Genomic DNA, 13,625 nt, shown 5'->3' on the forward strand with positions numbered 1-13,625 from the left:
CATGGAAGTGATGCACTTTGTTTTTTACCACAGAAATCGGGGGAAATCCTAGAGTGTCGCATAACCTCATGGTGTCATTTCCAGGTTCGTAGCTGGAAGTGACGTTGCAGTGTCCCGTGGTGCCATTTTGCCAGTCTCTGCCCCCAAATGCTCCCACCACTACATGGAGCAAGGCTGGTGATCCTAATCCAACTGAATGTTTGCAATGCAAAGGTGAAAAATCCAGGAACCAAAGATGTAAAAGCATTTTAAAAAGGAAGAGATTCATAAACTTTCCAGAAGATTCTGGTTCTGAAACACGGCTGCCATTGAAGCCCGGTGTGAATGGAATTGTGCTAAGGATGGGAAACTCTCTAATTGTATTTTGACCTATCTGCCCCTCTCCAGGTATCTAGAGGAGGGAAATGTGCAGGCCGCAGAATCCCAGAAACGTCGGATCGAACAGCTGCAGCGTGACCGGCGTCGGGTGATGGAGGATAACAACATTCTTCATCAGGCTCGCTTCTTCAGGTGGCTTTTGCACGCTGTTCTGAATCAGGTTCCTTCATGTATCTGGGCCCAGCTGATGCATTAGGGAGTAGCCAATGTCATAATTGGGTTGCTTACGGTCAGGGCTGCCTGGCCGCTGGTTGGGGCTGGGTTCCCCTTCTCCCCCCCACTGCCTGCCATCGCTCTGAGTGGTGGTGGTGGGAATTTTTTTTAAAAAAATGTTGGCTGTGGCATCGCATCACTTCTGATAAAAGAAAAGTGACAAAGGATCGCTCTAGGGTTAGCCGGAAACTCTGTGGTTTTACCATAGTTTCTGGCAATTCCTAGAGCTACCTATGTCACTTCCTGGTGTGTGTTTTTTAACTGGAAGTGATGTAATACCACAGCCCTCCTGCCAGCCAGTGCCTGGAAACCCTACTTATAGTTGGAACTCCTTGGTGGGAAACTGGTTTATGCATACAAAGGACTGAAGTGGCAAAATGCTGAGGTAGTCAATAGGACTGTAGTATATCAGACTGCAGATGGAGTTTTGGAAACTCCTTGCAAGCAGAAAATTAGCACAGCAAGGAAACAGAGGAGGGTACAAGTGTTCTCCACTCTGTGCTAGTTTTCTGTTGGCAGTTTGTGTGTGTGCGTGCGCGTGTTTAATAGCAAGGGATATTCTGAACTGAAATCCACCATCTGCAGTGTGCCTCTCAGTTTCTGGCCATGAGTAAAGCAGGCGAAATTCATGATCTACATATGCATAAGAATGAGATGGTCAGAAGAAGAAGAAGAGAAGAAGAGTTGGTTTTTATATGCCGACTTCCTCTACCATTTAAGGGAGACTCAAACTGGCTTAAAATCACCTTCCCTCCCTCTCCCCACAACAGACACCCTGTGAGATAGGTGGGGCTGAGAGTGTGTGACTAGCCCAAGGTCACCCAGCTGGCTTCATGTGTAGGAGTGGGGAAACCAACCCGGTTCACCAGATTAGCCTCCGCCGCTCATGTGGAGGAGTGGGGAATTGAACCCAGTCTCCAGATCAGAGTCCACCATTCCAAGCCACCGCTCTTAACCACTACACCACGCTGGCAGAGCGCTGAGGTGGTAGAATGAAAGAGACCCCTCCAGCCTACAGGTGGGCGCAGTCACAAAATGGTCGCTGCAGGAGATGGAGCCAATCAAAACATGACTGTCACAGGAGCTGTGAAAGTGAAAATGTACCAAGGTGGAGACATATTAGAATGATGGTCATAGGCTAGGTGGGATGTCCTGTGACTGCAGGAACAAGTGACCTTGAAAAAAGAAAAGATACTAAAAAGTCAGTTTCACTGGAAAATCCCATGTTTAAGTTCTAGTTGCGCATGCTTATCTGGGATGCTATAAATGTACTTGGGAGAGGTAACCCACACACACACACACACACACAATTCTGCTTTTGTCGTCTCTTGCGATTGTACAATAAAGAATTCAGCAGCTTTGGAAATTATTTTTAGTGTCTTTCCTTGGCAGAGCCAACCCCCCAAAATGTGAGGGAGTAAAGTTATGTGTGACCCTAAAAGTTACTCTTCAACATTTCAGGTTGAAGCTCTGCTTAGCAGGATGCCTTTTAAAACAAGCGTGCTATTTAAAAGTATTTTCTTGCTTCGACGCAGCTTGCCTTCAGTCATGTTGTACAGATCCTTGTGCTGTGGTGGCAGCGGCCACCAAAGTAATGATTTTTAAATAAATCTGCACAACCAATCAGAAGCCCTACTGGGCAAAAGCCCCACCAAATCCTGCCCACTTCCTAAAAACACTTGGTGGGCAGCACCAGGAAAAGTCGGTGGCTGCCGGGTTGCCCACGGATGCCTTGTTGGGGACCCCTGGTGCGAAGCCATAGACTACACTAAAAAGTATTATTATTTGCAGGAGTGTATACATGGAGAAGCATTCATAATGTGACTTCCTTCACCTACAGGTGACTTCTCTCAGCTGAAGTGGTAGAGCCTATTCTGCCACCTCAAGATTCTGCCACCTCCTTTTAGAGTGTTGTAGGCGAGCCCTGAGGAGCTTGGTAAAAGGGACAGGCGCAGAACATTATAGAGCCAACGTGGTGTAGTGGTTAAGAGCGGTGGTTTGGAGCGGTGGACTCTGATCTGGAGAACCAGGTTTGATTCCCCGCTCCTCCACATGAGCGGCGGAGGCTAATCTGGTGAACCGGATTTGTTTCCCCATTCCTCCACATGAAGCCAGCTGGGTGACCTTGGGCTAGTCACAGGGTGTCTGTTGCGGGGAGGGGAAGGGAAGGTGATTGTGAGCCGGTTTGATTCTCCCTTAAGTGGTAGAGAAAGTCGGCATATAAAAACAAACTCTTCTTCTTCAACATGCTTCAGCTGGAGATGTTTCGCTTTCCAAGATGTTCCTTCTGGCTCCTAATATATTTCCTTCCTTCCTTTCAGGCGGCAGATGGACGCCAACAACAAAGAATACTGGGTAAGCAATGGCACTTACTGGAAGCTGAGGGCGGAGCCAGGCTTCAGCAATATGGACAGTGCAGTCCTGTGGTGACTGCTGGCATCTCCAGGAGCGGCCGTGCCTTTTCCACTCCTATCCCCCAAGACGGGGGAACAGACAATAAGAGGTCCCCCGCCGGATAAGCACAAAAGGTGATCAGGGCATGGGATTCTGGTATACCAGCACCACAAGAAGGATAGGGGACGGACACGCTTAGAAGTTCCTCTGGGCGCTCCCAAAGCATCTCTCACCCTTGAGAAGGTGTCCACGGGCCATCTCACGTTTTTCGCACTGCTGCCTGCTGGCAAGGCAGACACTAACAAAACCCTGGAGTGCTGCAGTCACTGACCGGAAGCACTTTAACGCAGCCTGCGTCAAGACAGGACAGGTTGAGCACTGTGAAACGGGAAAAGAAGAGAGGCTCCAGTCTCGGATCCCGCCTTTTGGCTCAGAGAAGACAGCGGCAAGCGCATCCTCCGGCACAGAACCAAGCGCAGGGTCGCCTGGGCGGTTGTTCGCACAGAAGAGTCTGGACACTAGAAATGTTTGGGTCCTACCTGGCTGCATTCTTCTGGGGAGGCTTCTGCCCCCATCTCTGCCTTGGTTTCTTTTCCTTTCATCGGTGTTGGACTCTCAGAATGGGAAAGGCTTGCCCTAATAGAGGTGGGGGTGGTGTCCTCTGAAGGGGAGAGCTCCTTCCTTTTCTCTCCTGAGGGGGCTGTAGCCACTGGGCCCCAGTTGAAGCGATGCTTCCTCCCCCTCCCCAGAGGTACCGGTACCTGCTTGGTACCTCCATCTCAACAAAGCCAGCACTTCTGTTCAGCAGAGCACCTTAAGGAAGCAGGGTGCCCTGAACTGGCCTGTTGTCGGGGCCAACACCATTGAGCCAGGAGAAAGTCTCTGTGTTTCTGTCTTGTCTGATAACCCCTCTTCCCCCTCTCTGTGGTCTGGGAACGTCTGCTCTGCTGCCCACCATTTTTGTTCAGCAATTGAAGCAATAAAAAAGCAAAAACAAAAAAAAAGCGCCAGCATTTCCCACAATTCTGTGCAGGCGAGTAGGTTTGAAAGTAATTTATACTTTCAGCCCGTGCCAGGGATCTTTCGGTTGCTGCTTCCACACTTAGGTTTTTTCCTCTGCATTCACTTCCAAATTGGAGCCTTTTGTTTTGAGCTTCTACCCAATGACATGCTATAATTACCCAGTTTCCAGGTGTTCTCTGTCCTCAATATGCTCTTTCCCAAACCTTCCTTACTTGGATCTTTTTGGAAAGTACACGGTCCAAGCACGCCTTTTCCTGCCCTGCAGAGGCACCCTCCCACATTGGCACTATTTTCCCTGCTGTCATCCTCTCGCTGCCCTGACCTGGATGGCCCAGGCTAGCCTGATCTTGACAGATCTCAGAAGCTAAGCAGGGTCAGCCCTGGTTAGTATTTGGATGGGAGACCACCAAGGAAGACCAGGGTTGCTGGGCAGAGGAAGGCACTGGCAAACCACCTCTGTTAGTCTCTTGCCATGAAAACCCCAAAAGGGGTCGCCATAAGTCGGCTGCGACTTGAAGGCACTTCACACACACATACACACACACACGTCCTCTCGCTGCAGCCGTTTCCCCCACATTTTTTCCTGCCACACCGCTGGCGGATGTTTTGAGGGCTTGTTGCTTTTTGTTTATAAAATCAGGAATGGCTGTAGTGTTATAGTGCTATAACAATCTGTTGCCGCTTACCTATATCTAATTTTAATAATGGCGTTATAGCGCTACAACGTTTGCATGAAGAAAAGGACAAGAAATAGGGCAAGTCACTACAGCAGCCACGACCACTATACCCCCCAAGCGCCAATGTGGAGTCACTGCTGAGCCCATTGGGGAGGGAAACGTCAAAGGAAGGGCACAGAAAACTCCCACATGGGGAAGCTTTACTTACTTTAGTGATACTGTTCATATGGCCAATTTGGCCCTGAATAACGCCACACTGAGACCAAAATAAAAAATAAATAAAAAGGATTTATCCATCTGTCTCTAGCCGCGTTGAGCAAGTCACAGCTGAACAAGGAATGTTGAAGTGTGTCTGTTTGGCCAGAACCACATTGACATACTCTCTCAACATGTGGAAGTTTTGACTCCCATGCGTATGCCTCTGTGTTTGCAGTAGCGACGAATCTGTGTGGAAGCAGACAAGAGTCTGTGAGGCTGTGTACCAATGTACCTTGAGCAGTAAGCCTGCGGGGGATATCACACTTAACGGCATTTTGCATAGATGCACAACCTTCCCTTCAGGTTTGACCTCATTGGGAGGAAGGGGAAACATCTTTTCCCCCGTCCTTCAGAAGCTGGTCATGGAGAGCACTGATTGGTTGACCCATGAGCAAGGACACTAAATCCCTTGCTCCTTCCCTGCGCGCTTTCACAAAGCATCTTTTCTCCTTTTTAAAAATTCTGGGTTTTACGTTTGAACAAATAAGGCAATGAACAAACATCCCAGTGACCGTTCATCCTGGACTTAAAAAAAACCAAAGAGGGGAGGCGGGGCATGACCGAACGCTGAAACAGTGTTCAATTTGCTGATTAGTATGCTCGTCAAATGCCAAGCAAGCTTCAAGGTTCATCTATGTGCAGTTTATGACAAAGGGCAGGGCTGTCTTAACGAAGATGAGCGTGGAAGCCGTTGGGCAAAAATGGCACCATACTGGGTGTAGTGGTTACATCCGCACATGGTTGAATATTGTGCGGTTGTGGCACTACAGGAACTGGGCTGGCTTGTTCACACTGGGGTAATACAGCTGGGAATGGTTACTATAGTTCAATACCCAATTGCATGTGGATGCTGTCATTTTATGCTTTAAAAAACTATGAGTTGGTTGGTAGGGCTTTTGAGAAGGGGGGCTCCCAATCTAAGGGGAATTTGGCATGGGAGGAGAGAGAAAGTGAGAATATCTGCCCCATAAAAGCAAAGTGGGCCAGATATCTGGAGAGAGGGGAGTGCTCAGCTACACCAGTGGTGTTTTGCTCCTGTTGCTATTGAAGTGAGAGAGAGGGTCGCAGCTGGCTTTTGAATAAGGTTGCTAACCTCCAGGTAGTAGTTGGAGATCCCCCACTATTACAACTAATCTCCAGCCAACAGGGATCAGTTCCCCTGGAGAAAATGGCCACTTTGGCAATTGGACTCTATGGCATTGAAGTCCCTCCCCAAACCCTGCCCTTCTCAGGCTCCGCCCCAAAAATCTCCAGGCATTTCCCAACCCAGAGCTAGCAACCCTAGTTTTGAACAGGCCTGCATAGCCTGGCCAAAAGAGCCAAAGATGGCCACCCATCATTTAGTGTAGCCTGCCAGGTGCTTGACAATCTCCCCCCCCCCCGAATTAGGTATTCCTGGACTCTATGGCATTGAAGTCCCTCCCCTCCCCAAACCCCGCCCTCCTCAGCCTCCTCCCACCAGTGGCGAAGGGGGACCTGGCAACCCTATTTACTATTTTCCTGCCTGTCTCTTTGCAACAGCAAGAGGAGAAAAGGAGCACAGGGCTACCCGGTGGCTCCCAACCCTTTTGTCTTCTTCTCCCGTCTGGATGCATGGGTTCCTTTTAGGGATGCCAACCTCTGGGTACAATTTAAAGATCCCCTGAAATTACAGTTAATCTCCAGACTACAGAGATTAGTTCCCCTGCAGAAAACGGATGCTTTGGAGGGTGGGCCGTATAGCATTGTACCCGACTGAGGTCCCCGCTCTCGCCAGGCTCCATCCCCAAATCTCCAGGAGTTTCCCAGCTTGGATCTGGCAACCTGTCCCCTGCCAGTGTCCAGGGGGGTGGGATCTGGCAACCCTTGTTCTTTTCCACCTGTCTTTAGGAAGAGAGTGAGATTCAGGCAGAACGTGCTGGTATCACAACTGGTTTGAAAATATAAAACACTGTGCTACCTTTCACCTTTGGGTGGCCGAACACCTTTCTCCGAGTTTTCTGGTTTACAGCCTAACATTTACGTGGAGTTGAAGGCGGCAGGGAGCCTGGGTTTTGCGGACACCGTTTACAAAAAGTGCTTTGGTTTCCTTCCTCACAGGGGGGGAAATTATTTGGGACATTTTGTTTACCGGCCTATGTCAAGTTGATTTTGGATGGCTGATCTACTGTAGTAGGGGAGGGCTAAGGATGTTGTAATTGGGGCAGCTTCCCCGTTGGCGAAGGGACAGAGAGGCGCTCTCAGCTTGCAGGGTTCAGCTCGGTATTTCTTACCGAAGAGGCTATGATTCTAGCTGCTTGAGAAGGGGGAATTGTGAATCCTTTCCCAATGATGTGCTTTTCCCAATCAGCCTCTTTCAAAAAATCATCTCCCCAGCCCGCCCGCCCAGGAGACGTTCTGTCTTCCCGTCTGTCCATCCTTCTTTCTGCGTTGAGCCGTCTTGAGTGTTTTGTCCATCCCGCAAGAGCTGGTCAGCCTGCTGGCGTTCTCCTCGCACGGCGGGTCCCACGGCGAGTCGCTGCACTCCTGTCTTTTGTGTCCGCGTCAATCGGCCTCGGTTCTGTCCTCGTGTTGTGGCTTGAACATACCACGGCGTGTCCAAGAATAAAAAAAGATTTCGGAAAATTCCACCGTGTGGTGGCCGTTTTGTTCATCCTTTCCGCCGGCCTTTTCTCAACAGACAGCTCCCCACCCCATTTCTTACCCAAACAAGAATATTTAGCTTCCACGTAGTACTTTCTGGAGTGTTAAGCGTGGAGGCGTATGCCATCTCAGTAATCCTGAACAAGTTGTCCCAGAGTTGATTTATTGTGGAGGTGTGCCGGGCTGATTCGGTGACCTATTACTTGCTAAGAGAGCACAGCGGGCTTATCATGGTGTAGAGTTGCCAACCTCCAGGTACTTGAAATCCAAAGAAAAACTTCTCAGTACACAGCCACTGAACACTGAATATGTATAGTTTAAACAATATATTTGTTTGCTCTAGCAATACTGTATAACCATCATACAGTATACTGTATAACAGATACAGAAAAACTTGATAAGTTACAATTCTGTATAAATATGGAACTTGTTTAGCAATAGTTCACAATACAATTATTGCTAAACAAGTTCCATATTTATACAGAATTGTAACTATCAAGTTTTTCTGTATATGTTGATGGTTATATAGTATTGCTAGAGCAAACAAATATATTGTTAAAACTGAACATATTCAGTGTTCAGTGGCTGTGTACTAAGAGGTTTTTCTTTGGATTTCAACTACCTTATATCAGTAAACCTCCAGGTACTAGCTGGAGATCTCCTGCTATTACAACTGATCTCCAGCCGATAGAGATCAGTTCGCCTGGAAAAAATGGCCGCTTGGGCAATTGGACTCTATGGCATTGAAGTCTTTCCCCTCCCCAACCCCGCCCTCCTCAGGCTCCGTCCTAAAAATCTCAGTTGGGAATGGTTGCTATTGTGCAATAGCCAATTGCGTGTGGATGCTGCCGTTTTATGCTTTAAAAAACTATGAGTTGGTTGGTAGGGCTTTTGAGAAGGGGGGCTCCCAATCTAAGGGGAACTTGGCGTGGGAGGAGAAAGTGAGGATATGTGCCCCATAAAAGCAAAGTGGGCCAGATATCTAGAGAGAGGGGAGTGCTCAGCTACACCAGAATAGTTCAGGGTAGCATGAGGGGTTCTGCTCCTGTTGCTATTGGAGTGAGAGAGAGGGTCGCAGCTGGCTTTTGAATAGGGTTGCTAACCTCCAGGTAGCAGTTGGGAGATCCCCCACTATTACAACTGATCTCCAGCCGATAGGGATCAGTTCCCCTAGGGAAAATGGCCGCTTTGGCCATTGGACCCAATGGCATTGAAGTCCCTCCCCTCCCCAAACCCCGCCGTCCTCAGGCTCCGTCCTAAAAATCTCCAGGCATTTCCCAAGCCAGAGCTGGCAACCCTAGAGTGCTGTAACTAAGGGGTCCCCAACCTTTTTGACCCTGGTGGTCCCTTTCGCCTCTATGATTCTGTGACCTCACTAGGGGTCATATTGGGCATAGCCACAAAACGGCTGCCGTAACTTACCTTCAGTCACACAGTGAAGATCCTTGTGCTTTGGTGGTAGCTGCTGCCCGAGCAATGTCTTTAAAAATCTGCACAGCCCATCCAATCTCCAACGGTCAATCATTGCTGGGCAAAAGCCCCATTACTTCAAACCCCAGCACCACCACATAAGGACATTAGATGCCAATTGGCTCCTCTCGCAGGTGTGTAAGAAAGGCATTATCCCTCAGTGTTGGCTCCAGCCAGCCCTTCCACCCAATTTCCCTCCATACTACAGCCCTCATCCCATATAGCTTTTTTTTTTTTTACATGTGGGTCCCATAGAAGAGGAGGAGGAGGAATTGGTTTTTATATGCCGACTTTCCTCTACCACTTAAGGAAGAATCAAACCGGCTTACAATCACCTTTCCTTCTCCACAACAGACACCCTGTGAGGTAGGTGGGGCTGAGAGAGCTCTAAGAGAGCGGTGACTAGCCCAAGGTCACCCAGCCGGCTTCATGTGGAATGGGGAAACCAACCCGGTTCTCCAGATTAGAGTCCGCCGCTCATGTGGAGGAGTGGGGAATCAAACCCAATTCTCCAGATTAGTCTACCACTCCAAACCACTGCTCTTGACCACTACACCACGCTGGCTAGTCCCCATCATTGTCTTTTTAGGCGGTCAAAAGGACCTCCTTCCTTTTTACACCAGCAAAAAAGTTGGGCTGGACCCAACCCTAGGTAAGTAGGCGGGTGGCCTTAAGACTGTTTCCTTTTTTAAAAAACTCAACACCCCTATTCAAAAGTTCACGTTTTCACACACCCGGACACCCACAGCTTTACAGTTTATTTAAAGAAATTCTGAAGCCAAAACAAAAACCCACAAGGGGAGGAAACCTGTACGCTGCTGTCAATAAATATTTGGATCTCTTGAGATGGCGACTGTCCTGAAAAAAAATTAAAATAATAAAAAAAAGAATCCAAAAAAACACCACAATGACCTTTGGGTCTTTACGCCTACATTTTAAGAGTGTAAACAGTTATGGAGTGCGCAATCTGACTCCTACCGACAACAGCCCCCCACCCCCCACCCCAAGGCTCGGAAGGGCTTGCTGAGATACAAAGAGCCCTGTTCAGGATCCGACGCCCCTTTTGATTGTCTAGCATGATAACTAACGTCACATCCCCAAAGGCCCATCAAGTCTAACCAGGATCAGGGCTTTGCAAAAGGGAGGAGAGCACGGGCTCATAAAGGCAGAGCTTGAAATTTAAAAAAATACAACCTATTTCTCTCTCCCTCCCCCATACACACACACTCATTTCAATAAAGCTCATTATTGGGATGCAGATTTCCAGGCACAATCCATGCGCACACAACCAACTGCAAGGGACCAGAGTTGTGCAAGAGCACGCTACCCTTTTTGCACCCTCCCGTTCGTCCCCGCGGGGTATGTGCAGGAGCCCCTCTTGGGCGGGGGGGTGCACTTTTGGGTGCTGTTGCCCTCAAGTTGAAAAGTCTCCCGGTGAAGTCAGGGGGGGCATGTGCTCCTGTGGTTACAATATTGGCTAATGCTGAAGCATTTGCCTCCTCGGGGTTGGACTGTGGACTGGGATGAACTCCTGCAGTCCTGAACGCATTAAGGAATCGCTTCATCCCTCTTGATCTCCCCCCTGTGCAGCAGTTAAGTTGGACGCCGCAGTTAACTTGGATGCCAGAAACCCTGTTTCTGCATAGCTTAGAGCCCCGGCTGTGGCATAGGATTCTCAGCTACTGTTTGGTGCAAAAGAAGAAGGAGGTTGGTTTTTATATGCCGACTTTCTCTACCACTTAAGGGAGACTCAAACCGGCTTACGATCACCTTCCCTTCCCTGAGAGCTCAAAGAGAACTGTGACTAGCCCAAGGTCACCCAGCTGGCTTCACGTGTAGGAGTGTGGAAACAAATCCAGTTCACCAGATGAGCCTCAGCCGCTCATCTGGAGGAGCAGGGAATAAAACCCAGTTCTCCAGATCAGAGTCCACCACTCCAAGAAGCAAACCATTCGGGAGGTATCTGCACAATAAGGTCTTGCATAGAGCCTATACCGTGGTTACTTTTAGTGGTATGACAGCTGCTCCAACAGCGGTCGTTCCTGTCCTGTGGCACTCTGATACATCAAATCTGGGGCCATCGGAGAGAAGGCCATGCTGCTGTTTCTTCCCCAGCCAGTGTGTCGCTTTGAGTCCCAGAAAGAATGACACAGGTTTGGGAAGGAGCTGCAGGGTGGGACTCGGTGGGACCTTCCCAGGTGCTCTCGTGACTCCAGTGTGACTGCCACACTTCGGTCACGGCCACAGTGCTCCAGGCAACTTTGAAAGAGGCCCCATATTTGTATCTTTGTTTGCATGTCAGGCCTGTTCACACAATTCATTTGGCACCTTAAAACGGATTTCTTTAGAGGAAGAAGAGTTGGATTTTATACCCAGCTTTTCTCTACCTTTAAGAAGTCTCAAAGCAGCTTGCAAACACCTGAACTCCTCCCCACCACAGGCACCTCGTGAGGCAGGAGGGGCCGAGAGAGTTTGGAGAGAACTGTGACTAGCCCACGGTCACCCAGCAGGATTTGTGTGGAAACGTGGAGAACACGGTTCTCCAGATTAGAGCCCGCTGTTCTTAACCTCTGTGCCACGCTGGCAAAGCGTTTTCAAAGGGCAATTTGGTGGCTGGCCTGAGCAACAGGCGAGCTAGGACCCCCTGGATAAGTCAAAGGCTTTTGTCTTGCCTCAGGCACATGGGTGGGTGGGTGGGGGGCTTGGATCTCATTGAAAAACTCCACTGACCAAGGGCATTCCATCAACACAGCATGACTTCCCCTCTCCCCCTGCATCCCAAAAAGCCCCCAAATGGAGCACATGGAAGGTCAGGGGACCTCCACCTGGGAAACGCATGAGGGAGAGTTAGGGGTTTGCAAGAGGAGGGGGAAATGGGTGGGGAATAGGGTTGCCAACCTCCAGGTACTAGCTAGAGATCTCCTGCTATTACAACTGATCTCCAGCCAACAGAGATCAGTTCACCTGGAGGATATGGCCGCTTTGGCAATTGGACTCTATGGCATTGAAGTCCCTCCTCTCCCCAAACCCTGCCTTCCTCAGGCTCTGCCCCAAAAATCTCCAGGTATTTCCCAACCCAGACCTAGTAGTCCTAGTGGGGAATGATGCCCCCTTCCTTCAGTGGAAATTTTCTGCTGGTCCCAGCCGTATCACAGGATATTTGCAATATCTGGTGCATCCTCTATGCATGAGCCAAAAGACTGTCCGCAAGGGAGTAGGGATACAACATCTCGTTCAAACAAACATGGGTGTTTTTTTCTGGTCCTGATCTAACCTTAGTTGCATATAAAAATTATATTTAAGCATGACTAGTTGCTCCAAAATTATTCAAATGCACATCTGATTTAAATCCAAGACCCCCAATCTGTCTGCACAATCTTCACCTCTGGACCTGGATGCCTCAAGTGTGATAGCAAACCTCAGAGGTGAAATTCATTGAGGGGAAGATCTTTCGCAAATAGAGATTGCTAATGGGAATGGCTTTCCATAATCCCAAGTAAGTACGCTGTTACATTTGAAGGGGGTTGGGTGGTTGGGAATCAAGAATGTAAAGATATTGACCCTCATCCAGCCCTAGCGGCATGCAACCATAGGTGTCCATGTCTCGTGCTGCAGGAATGAGGCTGGGGAATGCGCATTGAACTAAATGCACATCTGATGGAAAGCAGCGTAGATGCACTCTTGCTCAGATAAGTAGGAGGATCTGCAATTTGTTTATGGTTGCAGCCCCCAATCCAATGAGTGGTATGCTTGTGGACACTTGTTTCCCTGTATATACAAGAGTACTGCTGAATCAGACCAAAGACATATATAGTCCTGCTTTCTTTTTTCCCTGCAGTGGACAGCCACTACCTTCTGGGAAGCCCACAGCCACGGCAAGCCCCTCCCCCACCCGCACATGGAACTTGGACATGGAGGTTGTATTTTCCCAGCATGGCTCATAGCCATTCGTAGAACTATCCTCGATGAATTTATCAACTCTCCTATAAAAACCCTCTCCGCAAAAGATCTCCTTATCTGATTCAGGGTGAATTAATTTGATAAGGGGATACATTACGGCCTTCAAAACGTCAGATGAATGTAAGAAGTCAACTCTGCAAAGTGTGGAAGTTTCAGATTTCGCATCTGTGAGAAATTTTGTTTCAGCTCTACCATTCTTGCTTAGCCATGAAGCTAACCGAAGGCGGGACCAGAGATGTGAAGACGCCTAACAGGGGTGTGACGTTAGTACATTTCTATGCGAGTGGGTGCGCTCGTATTGCTGTACGTCTGACCAAATGCCCTTATGGACAAACATATAAGGGGAGCCAAGAGCCCTGTTCCGCACACACCATTCAGCGTGGGCTTGCATATCTCTATTCAGAAATGTCAGTGTAAGGTCATACTCAACACAAGACAACTAGCACCTGGATGTTGCGGTATGAGGGGGTGATTTGACTCGAAAGTACGCAACGCTGTGCCCAAGCAGTGCCCATGATGGTGCAGACCTTCCCAAAAGCAAGAAGGTATCCCCTTTTTTGCTCGGAACCACTGATATGACATGAGGGGATGTCCCAAAGCCCCTCCTTATCCTCAAGCGTCCGTGCTCCC

General features: G+C 48.9%; 1 protein-coding gene across 1 annotated transcript in view; it reads left to right on the plus strand.

The window, feature by feature from the left end:
- OSBPL7 (oxysterol binding protein like 7) overlaps positions 1-3,154 on the plus strand; it is a 30,914-nt gene extending 27,760 nt beyond the window's left edge. The window contains exons 21-22 of the mRNA XM_056863304.1: positions 388-510; positions 2,913-3,154. Of these exons, the coding sequence (XP_056719282.1) occupies positions 388-510; positions 2,913-3,021 (232 nt within the window). The 3' untranslated portion in view covers positions 3,022-3,154. The remainder of the gene's footprint in view (positions 1-387; positions 511-2,912) is intronic.
- Positions 3,155-13,625: the final 10,471 nt, after the last annotated feature.

Source organism: Euleptes europaea, chromosome 18 (assembly GCF_029931775.1).
Source record: "Euleptes europaea isolate rEulEur1 chromosome 18, rEulEur1.hap1, whole genome shotgun sequence".
NCBI lineage: Eukaryota > Metazoa > Chordata > Lepidosauria > Squamata > Sphaerodactylidae > Euleptes > Euleptes europaea.